We start from the raw sequence: 24,622 nt of genomic DNA, 5'->3' as shown, positions 1-24,622 counted from the left end.
GCTCTCATGCATGTTTCAGTGTTACTTGCCTCAAAGCGAGCATAGAATTAATTTAGCTCGTCTGGTAGGCTTGTGTTAACTGGTTGATATGCTAAATTCAATAGACTTGCAAGTGCTAAAAACAGAGTATCATCCAAATAGACTGACATGGATACAATATATTCGTAGTTAATATATTTTGTCTCAACTCTGTGTTTACCACCTACTATCAAACATTAATAATAAGTACTTCATAATATTACAGAAAATATTGATGAGTGCATTAATTGTGCCTATCAGTAATGGCACTTGCAAGCCTAACTTTGAGGGAATATTTGTACAGCAAAAATATGTAAGTTCGGTCAAAGATCAAAGGCGTCAGGTTTGGTACATTGTATTGATTTATTTACATAATTCTACTATATAAAACACAAGGAATTCATAGAAAAGTATCAAACTGAAATTGTTCACATTGTTTAAAATACAACCTCGATGATATGAAATGTTCTAAAAAATATTGACAATCGGGAAGGCAGATGGTGTTGAAAGGTTCTTCTCAGCATGTATGCCACATCAACGCATCTCACAAGGCAAAATATCTCATCTGACCTTCTTTTATGTACCCCGGTGCAGATATGGTCCAAATCCACACCACCCCCACCCACTAACAATACAGTGCTCCATTCAGGCTTCCCTCCATTCACCCTTTGCTGTCCCATCTCTACATTTCAGCTCTCTACACCATATCTGTCAAAATGTCGCATGATGATGCCGAGCTCCAGCTCCACAGTGCCCATAGCAACTGTGTGCAGCCTATATCTGTCCGCCCCACTGTATACGAGGTCTGGGGAGCGCAGCTGGGGACCTCCACCCACAAAGGTTTGAGCTATCTGCTCCTGCCAGGATCCCAGTGGTCTCCAGGTCACACAGCGTACATGGTGGTGCCCTGGGCTGGAGGGCACATGGCAATATCCATAACCATACAGCTGACAGCGCCCAAATGAATCCTGGTGCCAAACCTGCAGGTGAAGCTTGGGCCAACCTGAAGGGGAATAAAAGACAAACAAGTCTTACCCTGAAAACTAGGCTTGGTAGATGTGACTATGTATATACTGTAACTAGCTTTCGATTTACGTCTGTGATGAACTGTTACTTTGAAATTGCCAGGAACCTAGTTTGTTACCTTGCAGTCCTTTAGTGGTGTAGTGCAGATCAATGGGATGACTCCAGTATGCCATATCCCCCGTCTGAGGCAAATCCACCTGGGTCTGCCCCTCCTTCAGGCCAGAGAGAAGTCTCCATGCACCTCCTTACATAACGAGATAAGTGTTGTTGGAAACTGAGAATCACAACCATAACGGATAAGGTCAAGTATACATCATACTCAAAATAATCTGATTATAACGAAAAACACCTGTATGAATTCCCCATTTACAGAAGAGACTGCTCTGAGGGAAGCCGCTAGCCCCAACGATCTGACCGATAATGTGCAGCTCTGCCATTACCGGTATCTGTGCAGCTCCTTTGCCTGCAGGTAGAGAACATAATAACGTTGAATTGGTGGAAATCTCTGTTTACAGTCACTAGTTAGCTGGGATTAACGTTAGTTAAGAGTAACGTTAGCTAGCCTCGTAGGGTCAAAAGATACATTCGTCAACATAGCTGGCCTGCAAAATGGTTGTTGGTTAGCTAGCAAGCTAGCACGTTTGATTAACTAACGTTTTAACAATTTATATAAAAGATTGCCAGTGAAAAACAATAATAATGTAAAAAAAACATACCCCAAGGATTCACTCAGATGAAAATACCGAAGCCACCATGATCCTAATTTCCTTGGAAACCAAACAGGAAACTACGGAAGCTGACGATAGAAAGCAGGCAAAGCGCGCATTCAAAATCCACAGCTCTGTTCCCTTCCTTCGACAGTCAGTATGGATTCTTGGATGACCTTTTAGGAAACTAGGGAAATTAATTGTCCACTAGTTTATTGCTATGGAAGTGTTTTCTTACACATACACTGCACAATAGTATAGCTGGCTGTGTATATTTCTATCAATAAAATATATGTAATGTAGGGGAGAGTGGTGTCAGTTGAGCCAAATGGTCTATGCGTGCGCCACCCTTGTTTCTAGGAAACAACGCACAAAATTCATATTTTGAACAAATATTTAGGATGAGGTCATCATTTCATGTAGTCTGTGAAGGAAGAAACCACGTGGGAAGAAAGTGGTAAGCAAGTTATGTCCAAATAATGGATTTTCACCAAGTCAAATTAATATATTGTGTTAGAGATTTGATTATGCTTGCTTGTATCTAATCCAAAATAGATCATTTTAGGATTGTTTTATACACCAGTTGGGGTCTCTATAAGCTTCAATATGTTGCACTAAACCTAGCATCAGTGGTGGAAAAAGTTTCCAAATGTTATACTTGAGTAAAACTATGTATATCTTAATAGAAAATTACTCAAGTAAAAGTGAAAGTCACCCAGAAAAATACTACTTGAGTAAAAGTTTGAAAGTATTTGGTTTTAAATATACTTATGTTTCAAAAGTAAATGTAATTGATAAAATATACTTAAGTATCAAAAGTAAAAGTATAAATAATTTCAAATTCCTTATAGTAAGCAAACCAGCACCATTTTTTTTATTTTTAAATTTACAGATAGCCAGGGGCACACTCCAACACTCAGACATAATTTACAAGCGAATAATTTGTGTTTAGTGAGTCTGCCAGATCAGAGGCAGCAGGGATGACCAGGGATGTTCACTTGATAAGTGCATGAAATTGACAGTAAAAGTAAAAGTTGTCAAAAATATAAATAGTAATGTACAGAGACCCCAAAAAACTACTTAAGTATTACTTTAAAGTATTTTTACTTAAGTATTTCATACCACTGCCTAGCAGGAAGTGCATCCTTGTAGCTGTGTGGGCTAATATAGTCAAAATGTTTGCCTTGGGTAAGTTTAGCCAATGGCTATGGGGTAAGATGAGCCAATATGGTAGAGCCAATGGCAAGTTGAGCAAATGTCAGTGTTTCTTCCCAGACTTAATGCAAAGTATTATCGCTGGGATATGAGGTAACAACAGGGCCTGGCCTATGTCACAAGTGTAAAAAAAAAGTACAATGTTTTTTTGTAGGTGATAAGCCTGTATTGAAATATGCTTAAAGATGCACTATGCAGAAATCGCTCCACCATTTCCTGGTTGCTAAAACTCTAATAGACGCCTAATTTCAGTTTATTTGACAAAATAACTTAGTATAGTATGGAGAATCATTGTAACATCTAAACCACTGTGAAATATATTTTCCATAACCAAAAATATTGTTGTTTCAGATGTTTGAAGCTGGTGTACAAAAACGAAATGAATAGAGCAAAACCAAAACTTATGAACAGGAAGCATAGAAATAGCACACATAGAACAGATCTACCACTTCTTAGACTTGCTTTCAAGTAGGATGATAGATCTATAACTCACATTTATATGTGGATTTGGTCGGGTCGCCCAAAAAGTTACATATTGCCACTTTAAAATGATTGAAAGACAAGAAAGTGATAGTTATTGTGTTGAATTGTGTTTGTGAAATAAAGATAGACAGGGTTTTAAAAAGGTAGTGGTAATATTTCATTCAGTACAGTCATTTGTAGGCGGCTAAATCTACCCCATACCTGGGTAAGTTGTGCCAAGAGTCCACTTTTTCTGTACAAGCTATGTTTTCAAAATTGTAATGTTTACATGAATTGTGATTATTTCCAGATATACACAACATTCATAAATATATGTAGATATTTTTAAAATAAATAATACTATATTTCCCTTGACAGAGTGACGCTGAATGTAAAAAATTGCTCCACTTACCCCACTCACCCCTAATGTCATGATGCATTAATGTGTGCTAGGCTACACAAGGCTGCGTATTGCTCGCTATGGGTATGAAAGAGACAAGAAAGAGACAAGTATGAAAGAGACAAGAACCCTGGCATTTATTTAAGCAACATATAAATAAGGAAACGAAACAATGACAATGAACTTAGCTAACACATGGCAGAGCAAAAGTTAAGGAGATAGGTGTGGGGCAAATAGTTATAAAGACAAGGTATGCTTACATTACATCATTTAAAACAGCATCAAGAAATCCACGCTCTCTCCATAGCCAGAGGATGACAACAGACAGGTTATAACCAAATAAATTATATCAAAGATAAGATAAAATAGCTCAAATGTTTTGCATCAGTGCATATCACTTACAAAGGGTGGCAACAATAAGAGGCAATTATTGCCCTTGTATTTTCATAAAGGATGAACAGGAGGATTGAAAGTCTTGACGTTAGGTAAATCATCATTTCCCCCCTAGAATGAAAATCCCCCACAGTCAAAGGCATCAAAGTCTGAGTCTGCCCCCTCAAAGTCAAAGCTGTGGAAGTGAGGAGAGTCAACAACAGTCTGGTTGCAGGAGTGGTATGCCCCTGCTGAGCCCAGGTTAGAGAAGTCTGTGGTGGGCGGCAGGTCAGGAGGCCTTACGTCAGGATTAGCAGGAGAGCATGCACCCAGGTAACCCATGGCAGAGGAAGCAGCGGCCCCTCCCATCAGCAGATACACAGCCCTCACTGCCTGGGCATCATGGCTGGTGCCATGGCGCAGACAGCCCACTGAACGACTAGTCCCTTTGTCCCTCTTCATGTGGGGAGTTTTCTGGCCTGTGGTGGAGGGTGGAGAGAGAGTGTCATGCACATCCTTAGTTGCTGTCTACTCTACACCACTGGACTGCAGGCTTTTTTTTCTACAGACTCATCCAAAGAAAAACTTCAACAGTCACGTAGACAGTGGGTAAATTAATTCAGAGACAAAATTGCATAAACAAGTTTGTATAGCGATGTCCGTACGTCCCGTATTTCTCACCATTTTCCTTTTGTTGATTGTCGCCTGTGGTTGGCCCAGGAGAATTTGGCCCAACAGAGATTAAGACTGGAGATCTTGGCCCAGGAGATCTCGGCCCAGGAGATCTTGGCCCAGAAGATCTTGGCCCAGGGTATCTTGGCCCAGGAGATAAGATCTCCATATCACTGAGCGGTGGAGTTGGGGGATCTTTGTCAGAAATGGGGTCTGGAAGCGGGTCTCTGTCAGTGATGCATCGTGTCGAAGCATTATGGCGTCTACAGGAGGACATTGGTGACGATACACTCTGTAGAGTAGAAAAGTGTATAGCTGTGATATCAAACCGTTGAGGAAGAATACCCTACATCTTGCAATGCTATCGCTCACAGTCACATCACTGACAATATTCCCAGTTTGTTCAAATGAGGAGGGCGAATTAAGATTCAAATTAAGGAGGCATAGACTCACCTCTCGCACTTTCCTCAGCATGTTGACCCATTGACTGAGGAGAGAATATGACACATTATTACTTCAGTAGTACTCAGAACATAGTTTCATCAACGAGAGATGAAAGAAAGTAAATCGCTGACACTGCACAATGCTGCCAACTCCAGTAATCCCCATCCCACCCCAGCCTCTATCTCACATTGCTCTGCCAACTGACCTGCAGTCTTCTGCGTTGTCAGCCAGTAGCAGCAGGAACTTCTCCTGAGGCAGGATCAGAGCAAAGCAGCAGTCCCTGCTTCCTCCAGAGGGCAGCTTGGGCAGGTCCAGGATCTCCCTGCCCTCCACGATGGCCTCACAGCCCCCCTGCAATGCCACCATCTGGTCAGGAGGGGACACTGCATCGCGACTCACCAACACACAGCCGTCAGCTGTCAATATGAGGTACCTCTCCTTCCATTGTTTGAACATAAAGCCACCTGGAAGTGAGAGGTGGAGGTTGGTAGAGCAGGGGACATGAAGCAGGAAGAGTGCATGATGGATGGTGAGAGAGCGGAACAAACAAAGACGAAGCTCTTTAGAGGCACTTAGGACTACATACATTTTTCAGAACAGAAATATTTAACACCCAAAGCACGATGGCAGGATTAACCATGTGTGTTAGGTGTATATTTTGTTTCAAAGTAGATTTGTTTAAGACTACCAAGAAACACTCTGTGTGACCCTGATTTAGCCCACTGCAGTACCAGGTTAAACTAACTTTTTCACGATGATGATGATAATGATGGAAGCAGTGTGCAAGTGGTTTCAAACATGTCCACTCTCTGCTTCCTATTCTCTCCTCCTTTAGGATTAAAACAAGTCACATGGTTGGAGGATCAAGGGGGGGCTGGACCAAGCAGATAATACTGCCTATAGCGTGCACTTGAACTAGAATAAACAGTGCCACACATCTGGATCCACTCACTACATCTGCGAACCAAAGTGATGCACTTCATCAGAGCATATAGGACAATCAGTCCAGGACAGGAGACAGTCTGAACAGCTGTTAGCCCACTAGCATATGGCATTTGACTGCATCATATGACCATGTCCTAGTTAATTGATACAAATGAGTTTGAACACCCTCTGATGTGGTCTGATCTACTAATCTATTCTTGATCTATTCCTGCCCTAGATTGTCTGTGCCAGAACTCCAAAGCACTATTTTTCTCTGCATTTGCCCAACTAATTCCACGTTATGCAATGCATGGTATGTTGATGGAACATTCCCCACTTATTTTACATCAACAGAGTTTTTCCCCACCTAGTCAGCTCTGAGATTCAAACCAGCAACCTTTCGGTTACTGGCCCAAAGAGCTTAACCACTAGGTGTCCTGTATTTAGTCAATTTATACATGCTGTATTGATGCCCGTAAAGCTCAATAGATCTAGCTTAGCATCGGACATAGACTGTAAAACATTTCCCCGTTGTCATAATGCAAAAGAAGCTTGTCTGTTTATGCTAGCCATCATCTAATAAATATTTATATGGATTTTACATAGGCTTCAGTTTTGTACCAAAACACACAACTAAAGGTAATCATTATTTTACAGAAATTAATACATAAAAAAAAACATCAATAAATGTACATTACAATAATAATTAAAGTAACAACCTACCAATTATTACTACCTAACAAAAATAACGAAAGTAAAAGAGAGGAGACCTAGTGTCTTACCATACTTCCTGAGAAATCCACGGTGAATCCCTGCAACACTCATATTTAAAGGTTAGCCTCCATGAGAGACAAGGCGCAAGAGATGGAGAGAGCGATGGCTGTATTTAGGAAGGATGCAAAGTGGGCTAGTGAGCATGCCTGTGTGTGTTTGGTATGTTTTAGTGCCGAGGCATAATCCCCATTCAGCTGGAGCATCCCACACAGGGGCAGTTCAGAAGCTTGGAATGAGATTGGGTTTACTGTCCTTAGGCAAGCCAAGTACAATCACATAAAAAACACATGCCAGTGCAAATCAAAAGTATAATACTGAAGTATGAATGGTCAAATCTAATGCAAAATTCCTAACCTACAAAATGACTTATAGCCTAACCATTTGTGCAACATTTTCACTCATGCATATAGAATTAGAGAAAGCACTCATTCACTGGGTAAAGCACATATAATCTGTACTGTCTATTGTGCTATTACTGACATGATGCATAACCACCAGCTTCTCTCTTCTCTTGAGCCACTTGATAGTATTTCCTATCGATACTTGCATGCACTAAAATCACTAAAACTTGCACTATGACTCAGTGATTTAAGGCCTCAATCACTAAAACATGCACTATGACTCAGTGATTTAAGGCCTCAATCACTAAAACATGCACTATGACTCAGTGATTTAAGGCCTCAATCACTAAAACATGCACTATGACTCAGTGATTTAAGGCCTCAATCACTAAAACATGCACTATGACTCAGTGATTTAAGGCCTCAATCACTAAAACATGCACTATGACTCAGTGATTTAAGTCCTCAATCACTAAAACATGCACTATGACTCAGTGATTTAAGGCCTCAATCACTAAAACATGCACTATGACTCAGTGATTTAAGGCCTCAATCACTAAAACATGCACTATGACTCAGTGATTTAAGTCCTCAATCACTAAAACATGCACTATGACTCAGTGATTTAAGGCCTCAATCACTAAAACATGCACTATGACTCAGTGATATAAATTCTCAATCAATAAAACATGCACTATGACTCAGTGATTTAAATCCTCAATAATTGGTGTATTTCTTAATCTTAATCCCATTAACACTTTCATGTGAAGTCAACAACAACCCCCTGTGGTGGGGTGCGATGAGATCACACTGACAATCCCTCACTGTCTTTTGACCCCAGATTATGGCGGCCGCTAGGGATTGCTATATCTCTCCACAGATGGTTTGTGGGAAATGGGAATGGACAAACTGATACCATGTTAATCTTTAATAACCTATGTGAATGTTGCAGCATAAATCCCATATGGTTTTAAAATATCATACATGGAACAGACATTAAGCATTTTGCTGCAGGATAACAGTCATTCACATCTCTGCAGATAAACACTTTATTTGTTTGTTTTTCATAACAACTTTAACAATGAAAACTGACATTAAGTTTTCTCATACGCGCATCCATCCTTTATCATATGCTAGCATATTCTTTCAGATCATGTATAACATCTTGTTTTTCAAGCCTGGCTCTGAGGACCAACGGGGTGTGTAGGCTTTTGCTCCGGCCCAGCACTGTCAAACAAGGTTAATTTTAGGCTTGATAATTATTAGTTGATTATTTGAATCAGGTAGTATTAGCCATCGATGAACCGCTAGGACTATGATTGAAGAACACTGCTATGGCATGAGATTATGCTGTTCTGGCCTAGGACATTTTATTGCAGTGTTGTGATTCTAAGAACATCCACAAGGGCGCAGTAATGCCCCATGTACTGTATGTTGTATGTTTTTTATGTTGCCATGGAATAGGGCTGTGACTAGATGGAGTACAGCTACAACCGAAAGTGACTTTTCGTAGCAGGTTATGAGAACGTTTTAGCTAACCTTAACCAGTTTCCTAACCTACTACGTTAATTCTCCTAAACTGCTGCGTAAATTCTATTAACGTGCTACATAAAAATCACTTCTGGTCATAGCTGTACACCACCTAGTCAAAACCAGGAAAAAGCCTACTACTAAATCCGCTGTTTCCTCATTTTAGAAACACATCCGGCTAGTTTTGAGGAGTGAAATTTGCCACTCAAATTAGATTGATTTTATTGACATAACTTTAATGATAAAACAGTAGTCTTATACATTTGTTTTTGCATGTGTAAAGTCTGCTGTCTCTAAGATAATAATCTTGGCAAAAACAAATGTAGACATTTCACTGTTTTCTCAACTGACTGGTATAACATGTTATGACAGTGGATTTAGATGTGGAAAAATTGTTGATTCAACCTTTTTTTGCCCAGTGGTTAATGTCTACATTTGTTTTTGCCACGTTTATTCTATGACAGACACCTTAATGCATACTTTTACATTATATGATGTGAGCTAAACATAGAAAATCATTTTTTCCTTGAAATATTTAATTGAAATACTATAGAATTCCATTCATAATGGAGCAGGCTTTCCCATATTCGGTCCTGGGCCGAGGAGTGTTTCTTCAACGGTTAGTTGTGCATGAAGGTCAATAAAGTAAGTGAAGAGAGGGGAGGGAGGAGTAATGGAGGGAAAAATGTCAAGAACTAAAGTTTGCCCATAGAGTTATTCAACCGATATTGAGACTGTCTCATACTCGCGCACTATTTGATTACTAATAACTAAATTCAGTATCGAAAATAGACCAACTAGCTGGATTTGATGTATCCTATTTTCTGAATTCGACTCCTCGAAGGAGCAAAACTATTTCAAGAATTCCCATGGCATAGTCTAAAGTATACTTTTGGAAAGCAGCTGAAACCTTCAAGAAATAAAGTCTACCATCTGGGTACTGTGCGAGGAAGATGACTCATTCTTGCCAGGAATCGTGTAAATATATCTGAGAGCGATCTTATTCTTCAAGAGCAAACCTAACGAGGATGAACGGCGGCGGAGGGTGTGTGCCGTTATTTGTTCTTCTGTTGATGGATATAGCTACAATGCTAGGCGTCCTGTGCCAGGTGAGTCAGCATGGACGGTAACGGAGGCACTGTCATAACGCATATTTTATTATTTGAAAAACCTTTTAAAAAGTATATGCTTTTCCTTCATTATGGTTTATCTTACTTACGAAGGTTTTAGACTGATATAGTTACAGATGTAGGTTTTTAATTTGAGCCAGTTTGCTACAGCAGGAAAGAATCCTGCAGCAACAGAAAATGCTAATTATTACGTGGATTATAATTAATGAATATTTTTGTAGGGTTTGATACATTTTTCGTAAGGGAAAATCAAGTCTGATATTTCAGAGTGGAAATTACAAACTTCAGAAGGCATTTTAAACCTCAAATACATTGCAAGTTCTATAGTTCCTGCAGTGCAGTAAAGTTCTCATGCAAGAGGGCGATCAAATTAAGATCCTACATCAGGCCCTACACCCAAACAAGGGCACTACGTTCATCCACCTCTGGCCTGCTGGCCCCCCTACCTCTGCGGAAGCACAGTTCCCGCTCAGCCCAGTCAAAACTGTTCGCTGCTCTGGCACCCCAATGGTGGAACAAGCTCCCTCACGACGCCAGGACAGCGGAGTCAATCACCACCTTCCGGAGACACCTGAAACCCCACCTCTTTAAGGAATACCTGGGATAGGATAAAGTAATCCTTCTAACCCCCTCCCCCCCAAAAAAAAAATATATAGATGTACTATTGTAAAGTGGTTGTTCCACTGGATATCATAAGGTGAATCCACCAATTTGTAAGTCGCTCTGGATAAGAGCGTCTGCTAAATGACGTAAATGTAAAAATGTAGGCTACTATTAAAGGGAATTGACAATACAATTTCACTCTCTATTTAATGTTAAACTACTCTTAACTCATGCTTCCCCTAGTGAACTTTGGTATTTATTAATCTATTAATTAATTAAAGAGCAATAGTCACTGAATATCAGTTTAACATTCAGAGGTGTTGTGGGTGTCCCACCTGTTTTTTTTATGAAGCGTTTCAGTTTTTGAAGAGCCCGGCCAACGTAACCTTATCCCTGGGTAAGCCGGTACAGGTGGTCTGTTCTCTCCAGGGAGATGGGGGTGGAGAGGAGCCTCCGGATGTGGTGTGGTTGAGGGACGGTCAATCCCTGGATTACGCTGACACCAATCAAGTGCAAGTGCCTGTCACTGAAGGAGGTTGGCTGACCATCAGTGAACTCAGGTCTTTCCTTAGTATGACTCTCTCTCTGTGTTTACGTTATGTCAGTCGGAAACAACAAGGCATCTTATTTTTAGTTATATGTCTGTCTGTCTGTCCTCAGAATTGATCATGTGAAGCTGTCAGACATTGGGAGATACTGTTGTATGGCAACAGTGGGGAGGAAGGACTTAATGTCTCAGGAGGGGCACATTCAGCTGGAGGGTAAAGTGTCCCTTTTCTCTTTTTAATAATATGTCTGTCTATATTCTACAATATTTTACTGAAATTTCATCATCTTCTCAAGGAATCCCACATTTCTCAGTGAAGCCTCATGACGTGACAGTGGTGGCCACTGCTAGCCTCAGCCTGCAGTGCTTGGCCCATGGGCCTCCAGAACCTGTCAGGATCATCTGGCTGCAGAACGGAGGACCACTCAACACGCTACAGGACCCGGTGTCCCATTCTCCCTATACTCTCAATATCACAGGCAAAGACTGTCTTATTTGCATGCACACGTAGAACGAATCAAAATCAAATCAAATTGTATTTGTCACATACTTTGTAAACAACAGGTGTAGACTAACGGTGAAATGCTGATTTAATGGTCCTTTTCCAACAATGCAGAGTTAAAGATAAAAAAAGAAAACATTTACATAGTGACACGAGGAAAAAACATTTCTATTGTTATGTATTGTGTGATGTAAAACATATTTTCAGAGGCAATTCTTTCATAAAAGAGTGTTGATAAAATCAAAAGCATTCATTATCTCACTGACCACCTCTCTGACTGTCACCATTTAGGCCTCAACCATACCAGCAGCTTCTCCTGTGAAGCACATAACAGTAAAGGTGTGGCTACCTCAGCCTCTGGAGCTGTGACAGGTCCGTACCAACAGGGCAGGGGTCAACAGACATTACCTAACATGCTGATTGGATTGGTTTTATCCATGACTATCTCTCTTTCTGTCTTGGAATAGTGGTTCCCTCCCAGGCACAGAAAGTCCAAGTTGTAGAGGTCACCAACTCTTCCCTACACATCTCCTGGGAGCCTGGCTTTGGAGGGGTATATCCTGTCTCTGTGTGTTCTATACAGGTAAGACTAATCCAAGAAACTGGTGTGACTGACTATAGAATAGTCTAGATACAGAGCCAATCTAAAAGTAACTGCTCATGAGTTATACACAGTGTATAAAACATTATGAACACCTGCTCTTTCCATGTTATAGAATGACCAGGTGAATCCAGGTGAAGGTGTTATTAATGTTTTATGCACTCAGTGTACCATGGTTGATATTTCAGGCAGCTCTGTCTGGTCCTGACCTCAACTCGTTGCGTAATCTCCTGATCCATAATCAGAATGTCAATGTACCACCTGCTCAACACCTGATCCCTGAACTCAAGCCCTACACCTTCTATGACGTGAGGGTGGCTTGCCGGAGTAGTCAAGGTGCTTCCCCGTGGTAACCATGGGTAACACTGCGCACCGCTGGAGGAGGTAAGCTGTACGCCACGATCTTCTACCCACAACCCATCAGTGTTTATAAAATTCTATTACTGATAATGTTTTTCGTTATTATAACGTAGATGCAGGGAGTCAGGAAGCAGGTGCAGTTAGTGAGTTTAATAACAACGAACATGGAGCAATACAAAACACGAGAAGCGTCTGACATGGAAACAAAAACAATACTACCTGACGACTAATAACAAAAGAGTGCTATATAAAGGATAAGTAATCAAGGGATTAATGAAGTTCAAGTGTGACTGATGATGAGACGAGGTGTGCGTAAAGATGGGTTGCCAGGTATGCGTAAAGATGGGTTGCCAGGTATGCGTAAAGATGGGTTGCCAGGTATGCGTAAAGATGGGTTGCCAGGTATGCGTAAAGATGGGTTGCCAGGTGTGCGTAAAGATGGGTTGCCAGGTATGCGTAAAGATGGGTTGCCAGGACGAGTGGTTAGTAGACCGGTGACGTTGAGCGCTGGAGCGGGAGTCGACGTGATAGTTATTTGTGTTCACCTCTACATTTCTTAGTCATTTTGGCAGATGATTTCATCCTGAGTGACTTACAATGAGGGAATTCAACAAGTGCAAGAACACCTATGTAGCAGAGCTCAGTGACCTACAGGAAATATGGGAGGAGCAACGAGAGTAGTCTCAGTTGAGTGACTCGCTTTGAAAGACTGGTTTTGGAACAAAGATTGTTCTTGAAAAAACGATTTGGGAATTGGTTAAGCATTCTCAAGTGTTTTTTGATCAAATAAACTGAAGAGATAGGGACCCGACATTAAATAAGATTGTCAGTGCCATTCCTCTGAGATGGTAATAGACAGTCAAGTTTGCCAGTAGGAACACTCCTCCGCTCCACCCTCAGTGGTTTAAATATAAACCTCTATATTGAGCGAGCTGCCTGAGTGAAGGAGGAGGTACTGAGAGCAGGAGGGAAACACATTAAACATTGTCTATTCATGGTTTGGCAGAGGTGGTGCAACCCTGCTGTGTCCATAATGCTGAAGTGTGTTTGAATTAAGGCTAGAGGAGAAGCGGTTTTTCTCATGCTTTCCACAGTCTGCAATGTAGACATGCTTGTGAAAAAGGGAAAGAGAGACTTTCGAAGTGAAAGGGGAAACAGCCACTACCACAGTGGTGTAGGAAAAACGGCAATTCAATCAAATCAGTAACCAGATTTTAGAGTTGAAATAAAGCACCCTTCTTGTGCTGTGAGAATGTAAGTTTGGATTCATTTGATTTGATTAACTACACGATGTTGACTGTGTGGAGGAGAAAAAAAAGACATCGTATTGGTTCATTCCGTACGTTTGTTGTTGCATGCAGTGGAAGACTCATGAATCTGAGGTCTTTGTGCAACCTAACCATTTAGACTCTTTACTCTGTCTCTTTATCTGAAGATAGCATGCACACGCATGAGGTGGCACAGATCTTTAAGGTGTAGGTGTGTGTGTGTGTGTGTGTGTGTGTGTGTGTGTGTGTGTGTGTGTGTGTGTGTGTGTGTGTGTGTGTGTGTGTGTGTGTGTTATACTTTGTGTTGTAAATAGAGCACATGTTCCCATCCTCCCCACAAAGATGTACAGGAATATTTTGGAAAGATATCTTATCCCTCTCACCTACAGTACATCTCTCAACAGGAGTCAGAGGGGTGTAGGCAGAGGGAGAGACAGACAGAGGGTTGGAGGGATAGAGGCAGAGGGAGAGACAGACAGAGGGTTGGAGGGATAGAGGCAGAGGGAGAGACAGACAGAGGGTTGGAGGGATAGAGGCAGAGGGAGAGACAGACAGAGGGTTGGAGGGATAGAGGCAGAGGGAGAGAGACAGACAGAGGGTTGGAGGGATAGAGGCAGAGGGAGAGACAGACAGAGGGTTGGAGGGATAGAGGCAGAGGGAGAGACAGACAGAGGGTTGGAGGGATAGAGGCAGAGGGAGAGACAGACAGAGGGTTGGAGGGATAGAGGCAGAGGGAGAGACAGACAGAGGGTTGGAGGGATAGAGGCAGAGGGAGAGACAGACAGAGGGTTGGAGGGATAGAGGCAGAGGGAGAGACAGACAGAGGGTTGGAGGGATAGAGGCAGAGGGAGAGACAGACAGAGGGTTGGAGGGATAGAGGCAGAGGGAGAGACAGACAGAGGGTTGGAGGGATAGAGGCAGAGGGAGAGACAGACAGAGGGTTGGAGGGATAGAGGCAGAGGGAGAGACAGACAGAGGGTTGGAGGGATAGAGGCAGAGGGAGAGACAGACAGAGGGTTGGAGGGATAGAGGCAGAGGGAGAGACAGACAGAGGGTTGGAGGGATAGAGGCAGAGGGAGAGACAGACAGAGGGTTGGAGGGATAGAGGCAGAGGGAGAGACAGACAGAGGGTTGGAGGGATAGAGGGAGAGACAGACAGGGGGTTGAAGGGATAGAGGCAGAGGGAGAGACAGACAGAGGGTTGGAGGGATAGAGGCAGAGGGAGAGACAGACAGAGGGTTGGAGGGATAGAGGCAGAGGGAGAGACAGACAGAGGGTTGGAGGGCTCGAGGCAAGAGGAGAGAGACCAGACAGGGGGTGGAGGGATAGAGGCAGAGGGAGAGACAGACAGAGGGTTGGAGGGATAGAGGCAGAGGGAGAGACAGACAGGGGGTTGGAGGGATAGAGGCAGAGGGAGAGACAGACAGAGGGTTGGAGGGATAGAGGGAGAGACAGACAGGGGGTTGGAGGGATAGAGGCAGAGGGAGAGACAGACAGAGGGTTGGAGGGATAGAGGCAGAGGGAGAAGAGACAGACAGAGGGTTGGAGGCGATCGAGGCCAGAGGAGAGAGGACAGACAGAGGGTTGGAGGGCTAGAGGCAGAGGGAGAGACAGACAGAGGGTTTGGAGGGATAGAGGCAGAGGGAAGAGACAGACAGAGGTGGAGGGATAGAGGCAGAGGGAGAGACAGACAGGGGGTTGGAGGGATAGAGGCAGAGGGAGAGACAGCAGAGGGTGGAGAGGAGATAGCAGACAGAGGGTGGAGGATAGAGCAGAGACAGACAGGGGTTGGAGGGATAGAGGCAGAGGGAGAGACAGACAGAGGGTTGGAGGGATAGAGGCAGAGGGAGAGACAGACAGAGGGTTGGAGGGATAGAGGCAGAGGGAGAGACAGACAGAGGGGTTGGAGGGATAGAGGCAGAGGGAGAGACAGACAGGAGGGTTGGAGGGATAGAGGCAGAGGGAGAGACAGACAGAGGGTTGGAGGGATAGAGGCAGAGGGAGAGACAGACAGAGGGTTGGAGGGATAGAGGCAGAGGGAGAGACAGACAGAGGGGTTGGAGGGATAGAGGCAGAGGGAGAGACAGACAGGGGGTTGGAGGGATAGAGGCAGAGGGAGAGACAGACAGAGGGTTGGAGGGATAGAGGCAGAGGGAGAGACAGACAGAGGGGTTGGAGGGATAGAGGCAGAGGGAGAGACAGACAGGGGGTTGGAGGGATAGAGGCAGAGGGAGAGACAGACAGGGGTTGGAGGGATAGAGGCAGAGGGAGAGACAGACAGGGGTTGGAGGGATAGAGGCAGAGGGAGAGACAGACAGAGGGTTGGAGGGATAGAGGCAGAGGGAGAGACAGACAGAGGGTTGGAGGGATAGAGGCAGAGGGAGAGACAGACAGAGGGTTGGAGGGATAGAGGCAGAGGGAGAGACAGACAGAGGGTTGGAGGGATAAGCGAGGAGAGACAGACAGAGGTGAGGATAGAGCAGAGGAGACAGACAGGGGGTTGGAGGGATAGAGGCAGAGGGAGAGACAGACAGGGGGTTGGAGGGATAGAGGCAGAGGGAGAGACAGACAGGGGGTTGGAGGGATAGAGGGAGAAGTGCTTTTGTTTTTGTTGGCCGAGGTAGAGCCACATCTTGAAACAATCAGCAGTGGAACACTCAGGGATGACATCCCCGGAGAGGGTCCAGTACAGGCTCCTACCACCGCCCACGCTGACATCCCTGGAGAGGGTCCAGTACAGGCTCCTACCACCGCCCACGCTGACATCCCTGGAGAGGGTCCAGTACAGGCTCCTACCACCGCCCACGCTGACATCCCCGGAGAGGGTCCAGTACAGGCTCCTACCACCGCCCACCGCCCACGCTGACATCCCCGGAGAGGGTCCAGTACAGGATCCTACCACCGCCCACGCTGACATACCCGGAGAGGGTCCAGTACAGGCTCCTACCACTGCCCACGCTATGACTCACAACGTGATAGACAAATATGTCTTTATTTACATTGTTGTCTTAATAAGATAAATATTATTTATTCACATAACTTTTCTTTAAATACACACTGGTTTTAACACCATGAGTCCAGTAGTGTATATTACAGATAATTTAATATGTTGTACACATTATTCCTTTTTGTGTGTATCTGACAGTGCCAGAGGCAGCACCAGACAACGTGAGTGGACTGTTTAATGGAACAGATGTAATTGCCAGCTGGTCCAAGCCACCAGGCAGATTAAATGGCCAAATACTGGGCTACAGAGTGGAATACCTCACTGCTAACATGTCCCAGGTAACACACACACACACACACACACACACACACACACACACACACACACACACACACACACACACACACACACACACACACAGTGTAATGGGTATCTTTGCTGTTGTTCTGTTTCCCTGTCTCAGGCTGTTATGGAGTCAGTTCAGTCCTCTGAGCTAGCTATCCCTCTCTCCAGCCTCCTGGACAGTGTGTCCCTGAGTGTGAGTGCCTGTACTGTTGCAGGTTGCGGCCCCTGGAGCCCAGTCCAATCCTTCAAACAGAAACAGCCTGGTGAGTCTGGACAGAACCGAGGGAGACAACAGGATGGCTGTGATGGGTCAAGGAGAAGGGAAAACAGCAGGAGATTGAAAATGAATATTTGAGGGGCTGTGTTTTCTAGGTTGATTTAATCGGTAGCACATTATGGTGTCTGACATACTGTAGCTGACATACCTCTCTTTCCTCTGTTTTAGATGTGTCCCTCCATCAGACATTCTCCTGGCATTGGTGGTATGTAGTCATGGGGATTTCTGTCAGTCTGGCCTTGATAGGGTTCATCCTATATGCAATTATATTGCGACAAAGAGAGACATGCTTTGGGTATGTACCTATTGTTCTCCCTGTACAGTGGTGGAAAAAGTACCCAATTGTCATACTTGAGTAAAAGTAAAGATACCTTAATAGAAAATGACTCAAGTAAAAGTGAAAGTCACCCAGTAAAATACTACTTGAGTAAAAGTTAAAAATTATTTGGTTTTAAATACACTTAAGTATCAATAGTAAATGTAATAGCAAAAATATACTTAAGTATCAAAAGTAAATGTAATAGCAAAAATATACTTAAGTATCAAAAGTAAAAGTGTAAATAATTTCAAATTGCTTATATTAAGCAATATACATTTACGGATAGCCAGGGACACATAACACACAGACATAATTTACAAATGAAGCATTTGTGTTTAGTGAGTCCGCCAGATCAGAGGCAGGGGATGCCCAGGGATGTTCTCTTGATAAGTATGTGAATTGGGCCATTTTCCTGTTCTACTAAGTATTCAAAATGTAACGAGTACTTCTGGATGTAAGCGAAAATGTATGGAGTGAAAAGTACATTATTTTCTTTAGGAATGAAGGGAAGTAAAAGTAAAAGTTGTCAAAAATATAAATAGTAAAGTACAGATACCCCCAAAAACGACTTAAGTAGTACTTTAAAGTATTTTTACTTAAGTGCTTTACACCACTGTCCCTGTATCACTTTGTTCCATTGTTTTTCATTACTGTCAGATGACTCATTTAAACCATCTGTGTGTGCAACAGGAAGGCCTTTTACCCAATGAGGAACGCTGGTGGGGATTTTGTGGTGAGATACAGTGCAGGACACACCTACAATCGGCAGTCAAATGAAGCCACATGTGAGTTGCCATGCCAGTGACATAAGAGAAACAGTGCAGGGTGAGCGGATATATGAGTTATTTAAGTGAATGACTTGGAATCAAATGATGTGTCATGCAGGGTGAGAGTTCAGGAACATATGTTGAGGCTTGGATTTCATCCTGTTGCTCAATGTTGTTCTGTGCCAGATGTGGAGAAGCAGAGTAGTGTCACGATCTGGCTGTTAACACAACCCTTTGGATTTAATTGAGAACAGAGTACAAGTCTTGGTAGAGTCATATTGCTAGTGTTTTTAGGGGTCAAGGCACCTATACCTTTTAATTGATTTATTCCAATAAAAATGGAAAACGGTCTAAATCAGGGGATCCCAAACTTTTTCAGGCAGGCCCACCTTCCAGCAGTCGGGAACATCCCCCCCTGCACGCACGCCACGTCTATTTCTATGGGTACAAGCACTGTTCATGACACAAACTGTTCACACCCCTCTTGTTGGTGGAGAGAACATTTAGCAGGTTTAAAGCGTATTTCCTGCAATTCTACACATTTTGTCATGTCTAATGTGTATTGATGTGATATTTGAGTGACTTGAACATTACAACAATATCTAAGGGCTTAAAAACCTAGCTAAATAAATATGGGCTAGTTGATCTGGACATTTCTGACAATTTATAAGTAGCTCTCTAAGGTATGCAATGGCTGACATGACAAGATGAACTGATGATGCACTTCCCAATATAGAAATGTCACCTTGTGCATTCTAGTATTACAACTTCCACGAGTAAGTTGAAAGCTGGACTGAGTTCCCCCCTGCTGACCCCTCGCAGGCGCCCCCCACAGTTTGGGAACCACTGGTTTAAATCATAGTTTTGGGGTGTGTTTGTTGATAGTGTGAATATAGAGTTGTTATGGTGAGGTAAACAGGAAGGGAAAATATATACTGTAAGCCTGGAGCAGCTTAACAATAATGGCTTCATGATCTGGGTTGTTTTTCAAAACCGCAGCAGAAGAATGATATCATGTGTTACTGAGCCGGGATTTCACAAGAACAACATCCCCTGTAAGGGATCACTCTGATATGTTTTGCCAGTTGTTTAAGGACAGTGGGGGAGGATTCATGCTAAAGTTATTTTCCAAGATGTCATGTTTTCAGAAATCCCTGTTTCAGTGTAAGGGAGTATTATCTATCCCTTTCCACAGTGAACAGCCTGGTGATTAGTGATGAATTGAAGCAGAAGTTGCAGGACGTGATGGTGGACAGTCACAAGCTGACCCTGGGCAAGACCCTTGGAGAGGGTGAGTGAGCTCTGACTGAAGCCTTTATCATACATGATGTAACCTAGACATGAACTTCTCAGGCTACGAGTAAACATCCCCGGCCCTTAAGAGACTTAGATCCCCAGATACACCCACCTGACTAACAACACGTCCATGTCTTACTCTGCAGGGGAGTTTGGCTCTGTCCTGGAAGGGCTTCTGGTGCACCAACAGACTGTCCTCAAAGTAGCTGTGAAGACCTTGAAGAGTGAGTGATCAGACAGTGTCAGTTGCCACCATGTCTCTCCCATATTTTACCTGAGTCACCTTTTCCTCCCTCTCACCTTCTCTTAGTTTCCATCTGCACTCGCACTGAGATGGAGGACTTCCTCGGGGAGGCTGCTTGTATGAAGGAGTTTGACCACCCCAACGTCATGAGACTCCTTAGTGAGACAGACTGGGTCCCTTGTCACATCTTTCTCCATCTACTATTAAAATGTGGTCAATAACCAAGTGTCTGATAAGGTTGTGTTATAAACTCCTAACCATCTGACTGGATTCCTTCTTTAATTCCCCGTCCTCCCTGTAGGGGTGTGTCTGCAGGCAGCAGAGAGAGGAGGCTACCCCTCCCCCGTAGTCATCTTGCCCTATATGAAGCATGGGGACCTGCACAGTTTCCTGCTCTACTCTAGACTTGGGGACAATCCATTGGTCAGTTCCCTTCCCTCCCACACAGATCGGAAAGTTTTTGTTACACAAATACATTTTAGCGTTTGTGGCCTTTCTCCTTTTATGCATTTTCCATTTGTGCTGCTGTATAGCACCCCCTGTTGGAGAAGACTGCCTTATCTAATCCTCTCCGTCTCCTCTCCATCCATCAGTCCCTGCCTTCTCAGATGCTGGTGAAGTTCATGACAGACATCGCACGGGGAATGGAATACCTGAGCAACAAGAGGTTCATCCATAGAGACCTGGCAGCGCGAAACTGCATGTGAGGATTCTCACCTCTGTTTTGTCAATGTGTTCCACTCTTTCTCACACATACGCTTCAATATTTTTCTGTCAAGTCTAGCATGTTGAGTGATACAAATAACAATACAGTGTTTATTATGTTTTACATATCTGTCCTGCAGGCTGAATGAGAATATGACTGTCTGTGTGGCTGATTTTGGCCTTTCCAAGAAGATCTATAACGGGGACTACTATAGACAAGGACGCATTTCAAAGATGCCAGTGAAATGGATCGCCATCGAGAGCCTGGCAGACAGAGTTTACACCACCAAGAGTGATGTGGTGAGAAATCCTTCCTGACTTGGTCTGGCTACATTATGTGCTCCGTGTACGCCTCTGTATTCGTGTTTTAAAATCCTGCAACATACAGTGCATTCAGAAAGTATTCAGACCCTTCTGGGAAAAAAGGTTTTTAGACATTTTTGCAAAACAGAAATACCTTATTTACATAAGTAATCAAGTTAGTATTAAGTAAGTACGTAAGTATTTAAGTAATAAGGACTAAATACAAGTACAACATTTGTGACAGTTTCTTATTATCTCTATCTCTCTCTGAGTGGTCGTTTGGAGTGACTACGTGGGAGATAGCCACTCGGGGGCAGACGCCCTACCCTGGAGTGGAAAACAGTGAGATGTACGACTACCTTAGACAGGGAAACCGCCTCAAACAGCTCCCTGGCTGCCTGGACATCATGTGAGTTTCTAGTTCTGGATCTGTACATATAAATCCTTCAATAGTATGAGTTGGCTCACTGAATTATCATTATTTGCTGGTATACAGTAGAGGCAACGTAACTTTCGTGGAGTACCTGAAGTTGTGTTTATTTCTACTCATGTTGTATAAACCTCAGTCGTCCCCTCCTCTCCTTCATACTGTAGCTACTTCCTGATGTTCTCCTGCTGGCTGCTGAGTCCTAAGGACCGCCCAGGGTTCCCCTCTCTGCGCTGTGACCTGGAGAAAGCCCTGGAGGAGATGCCTGAGCAGGAGGAGGCAGATGACCTGCTCTATGTCAACATGGAAGAGCCCTCAGGCTCTCTGTTAGGGGCCATTGGGGGCTGGGAGCCCTTTGGACAGCCTCACCCGTCCTACTGGAAGAACATAGGCAATCTGGAAACAATCCAGAACAATCTCAATGTCTCTATGTACAGCCCTCAGCACGAGGCCCAACCCTATCTCAATGACCGTGTGGACAGCCCTCAGCACAAGGCCCAGCCCTATCTCGATGACTCTGTGGACAGCCCTCAGCACAAGGCCCAGCCCTATCTCGATGACTCTGTGGACAGCCCTCAGCACAAGGCCCAGCCCTATCTCGATGACTCTGTGGACAGCCCTCAGCACAAGGCCCAGCCCTATATCGATGTCTCTATGGACAGCCCTCAGCACAAGGCCCAGCCCTATATCGATGACTCTGTGGACAGCCCTCAGCACAAGGCCCAGCCCTATATCGATGACTCTGTGGACAGCCCTCAGCACAAGGCCCAGCCCTATCTCGATGACTCTGTGGACAGCCCTCAGCACAAGGCCCAGCCCTATCTCGATGACTCTGTGGACAGCCCTCAGCACAAGGCCCAGCCCTATATCGATGTCTCTATGGACAGCCCTCAGCACAAGGCCCAGCCCTATATCGATGACTCTGTGGACAGCCCTCAGCACAAGGCCCAGCCCTATCTCGATGACTCTGTGGACAGCCCTCAGCACAAGGCCCAGCCCTATATCGATGTCTCTATGGACAGCCCTCAGCACAAGGCCCAGCCCTATATCGATGACTCTGTGGACAGCCCTCAGCACAAGGCCCAGCCCTATCTCGATGACTCTGTGGACAGCCCTCAGCACAAGGCCCAGCCCTATATCGATGACCGTGTGGACAGCCCTCAGCACAAGGCCCAGCCCTATATCGATGTCTCTGTGGACAGCCCTCAGCACAAGGCCCAGCCCTATCTCGATGACTCTGTGGACAGCCCTCAGCACAAGGCCCAGCCCTATATCGATGACTCTGTGGACAGCCCTCAGCACAAGGCCCAGCCCTATCTCGATGACTCTGTGGACAGCCCTCAGCACAAGGCCCAGCCCTATCTCGATGTCTCTATGGACAGCCCTCAGCACAAGGCCCAGCCCTATCTCGATGACTCTGTGGACAGCCCTCAGCACAAGGCCCAGCCCTATCTCGATGTCTCTATGGACAGCCCTCAGCACAAGGCCCAGCCCTATATCGATGACTCTGTGGACAGCCCTCAGCACAAGGCCCAGCCCTATATCGATGACTCTGTGGACAGCCCTCAGCACAAGGCCCAGCCCTATATCGATGACTCTGTGGACAGCCCTCAGCACAAGGCCCAGCCCTATCTCGATGACTCTGTGGACAGCCCTCAGCACAAGGCCCAGCCCTATATCGATGACTCTGTGGACAGCCCTCAGCACAAGGCCTAGCCCTATATCGATGACTCTGTGGACAGCCCTCAGCACAAGGCCCAGCCCTATATCGATGACTCTGTGGACAGCCCTCAGCACAAGGCCCAGCCCTATCTCGATGTCTCTATGGACAGCCCTCAGCACAAGGCCCAGCCCTATATCGATGACTCTGTGGACAGCCCTCAGCACAAGGCCCAGCCCTATATCGATGACTCTGTGGACAGCCCTCAGCACAAGGCCCAGCCCTATATCGATGACTCTGTGGACAGCCCTCAGCACAAGGCCCAGCCCTATCTCGATGACTCTGTGGACAGCCCTCAGCACAAGGCCCAGCCCTATATCGATGACTCTGTGGACAGCCCTCAGCACAAGGCCCAGCCCTATATCGATGTCTCTATGGACAGCCCTCAGCACAAGGCCCAGCCCTATATCGATGACTCTGTGGACAGCCCTCAGCACAAGGCCCAGCCCTATCTTGATGACTCTGTGGACAGCCCTCAGCACAAGGCCCAGCCCTATATCGATGTCTCTATGGACAGCCCTCAGCACAAGGCCCAGCCCTATATCGATGACTCTGTGGACAGCCCTCAGCACAAGGCCCAGCCCTATCTCGATGACTCTGTGGACAGCCCTCAGCACAAGGCCCAGCCCTATATCGATGACCGTGTGGACAGCCCTCAGCACAAGGCCCAGCCCTATATCGATGTCTCTGTGGACAGCCCTCAGCACAAGGCCCAGCCCTATCTCGATGACTCTGTGGACAGCCCTCAGCACAAGGCCCAGCCCTATATCGATGACTCTGTGGACAGCCCTCAGCACAAGGCCCAGCCATATCTCGATGACTCTGTGGACAGCCCTCAGCACAAGGCCCAGCCCTATCTCGATGTCTCTATGGACAGCCCTCAGCACAAGGCCCAGCCCTATCTCGATGACTCTGTGGACAGCCCTCAGCACAAGGCCCAGCCCTATCTCGATGTCTCTATGGACAGCCCTCAGCACAAGGCCCAGCCCTATATCGATGACTCTGTGGACAGCCCTCAGCACAAGGCCCAGCCCTATATCGAATGACTCTGTGGACAGCCCTCAGCACAAGGCCCAGCCCTATATCGATGACTCTGTGGACAGCCCTCAGCACAAGGCCCAGCCCTATCTCGATGACTCTGTGGACAGCCCTCAGCACAAGGCCCAGCCCTATATCGATGACTCTGTGGACAGCCCTCAGCACAAGGCCCAGCCCTATATCGATGACTCTGTGGACAGCCCTCAGCACAAGGCCCAGCCCTATATCGATGACTCTGTGGACAGCATGAGCTGGATGGCCTTCTCTTCGAGCCCCACTTTGCAGCTCCAGGCATCCCGCTCCTCCTCTCTCCTGCTGGACGGACAGGTCAAGAATGG

At 45.1% G+C, this 24,622-nt stretch overlaps 3 protein-coding genes across 3 annotated transcripts; 1 reads left to right on the top strand and 2 right to left on the bottom strand.

Annotated features, from left to right (window-relative positions):
• Window positions 1–362: 362 nt before the first annotated feature.
• Window positions 363–1,870, bottom strand: LOC115204364 (B9 domain-containing protein 2). Its single transcript, XM_029769871.1, has 4 exons — window positions 1,761–1,870; window positions 1,394–1,507; window positions 1,163–1,288; window positions 363–1,021 (listed from the first exon to the last, which is right to left on the bottom strand). The coding sequence occupies exons 2-4, from the start codon at window positions 1,479–1,481 to the stop codon at window positions 708–710; spliced, it is 528 nt and encodes a 175-aa protein (XP_029625731.1). The 5' UTR covers window positions 1,482–1,507; window positions 1,761–1,870; the 3' UTR covers window positions 363–707.
• Window positions 1,871–3,941: 2,071 nt separating this feature from the next.
• On the bottom strand, window positions 3,942–7,316 carry LOC115202773 (uncharacterized). Its single transcript, XM_029766808.1, has 5 exons — window positions 7,023–7,316; window positions 5,522–5,780; window positions 5,326–5,359; window positions 4,882–5,164; window positions 3,942–4,679 (listed from the first exon to the last, which is right to left on the bottom strand). Exons 1-5 carry the CDS (start codon window positions 7,063–7,065, stop codon window positions 4,333–4,335), a joined length of 966 nt encoding a protein of 321 aa, XP_029622668.1. The 5' UTR covers window positions 7,066–7,316; the 3' UTR covers window positions 3,942–4,332.
• Window positions 7,317–9,870: 2,554 nt separating this feature from the next.
• On the top strand, window positions 9,871–23,315 carry LOC115202631 (tyrosine-protein kinase receptor UFO; the record flags this gene model as incomplete). The annotated part of the gene is made up of 20 exons (XM_029766719.1): window positions 9,871–9,994; window positions 10,971–11,178; window positions 11,279–11,379; window positions 11,462–11,644; window positions 11,959–12,039; window positions 12,135–12,250; window positions 12,457–12,617; window positions 16,577–16,868; window positions 17,005–17,181; window positions 17,307–17,451; window positions 17,634–17,670; window positions 18,475–18,569; window positions 19,747–19,842; window positions 19,994–20,071; window positions 20,158–20,250; window positions 20,393–20,514; window positions 20,685–20,794; window positions 20,937–21,096; window positions 21,372–21,508; window positions 21,694–23,315. Coding segments are annotated over 20 exons (4,065 nt in total), but the record flags the coding sequence as incomplete, so codon positions are not given.
• Between the last annotated feature and the right edge of the window lie 1,307 nt (window positions 23,316–24,622).

Source organism: Salmo trutta, chromosome 12, assembly GCF_901001165.1.
Source record: "Salmo trutta chromosome 12, fSalTru1.1, whole genome shotgun sequence".
Lineage (NCBI taxonomy): Eukaryota > Metazoa > Chordata > Actinopteri > Salmoniformes > Salmonidae > Salmo > Salmo trutta.
The sequence above is the reverse complement of the archived record's forward strand: the minus strand, read 5'-3'. Positions and strand labels throughout refer to the sequence as shown.

What these genes read in the sequence shown, in the direction of transcription:
- LOC115204364 (XM_029769871.1), bottom strand. Translation starts at nt 1,481, where the DNA reads ATGGCAGAGCTGCACATTATCGGTCAGATCGTTGGGGCTAGCGGCTTC. An exon ending in TAAATGGGGAATTCATACAG is followed by an intron (nt 1,289 to 1,393) that starts GTGTTTTTCGTT and finishes TCGTTATGTAAG; the next exon opens with GAGGTGCATGGAGACTTCTC. An exon ending in CACCACTAAAGGACTGCAAG is followed by an intron (nt 1,022 to 1,162) that starts GTAACAAACTAG and finishes ATTCCCCTTCAG; the next exon opens with GTTGGCCCAAGCTTCACCTG.
- LOC115202773 (XM_029766808.1), bottom strand. Translation starts at nt 7,065, where the DNA reads ATGAGTGTTGCAGGGATTCACCGTGGATTTCTCAGGAAGTATG. An exon ending in GACAACGCAGAAGACTGCAG is followed by an intron (nt 5,360 to 5,521) that starts GTCAGTTGGCAG and finishes TTCTCTCCTCAG; the next exon opens with TCAATGGGTCAACATGCTGA. An exon ending in TGCTGAGGAAAGTGCGAGAG is followed by an intron (nt 5,165 to 5,325) that starts GTGAGTCTATGC and finishes TCTACTCTACAG; the next exon opens with AGTGTATCGTCACCAATGTC.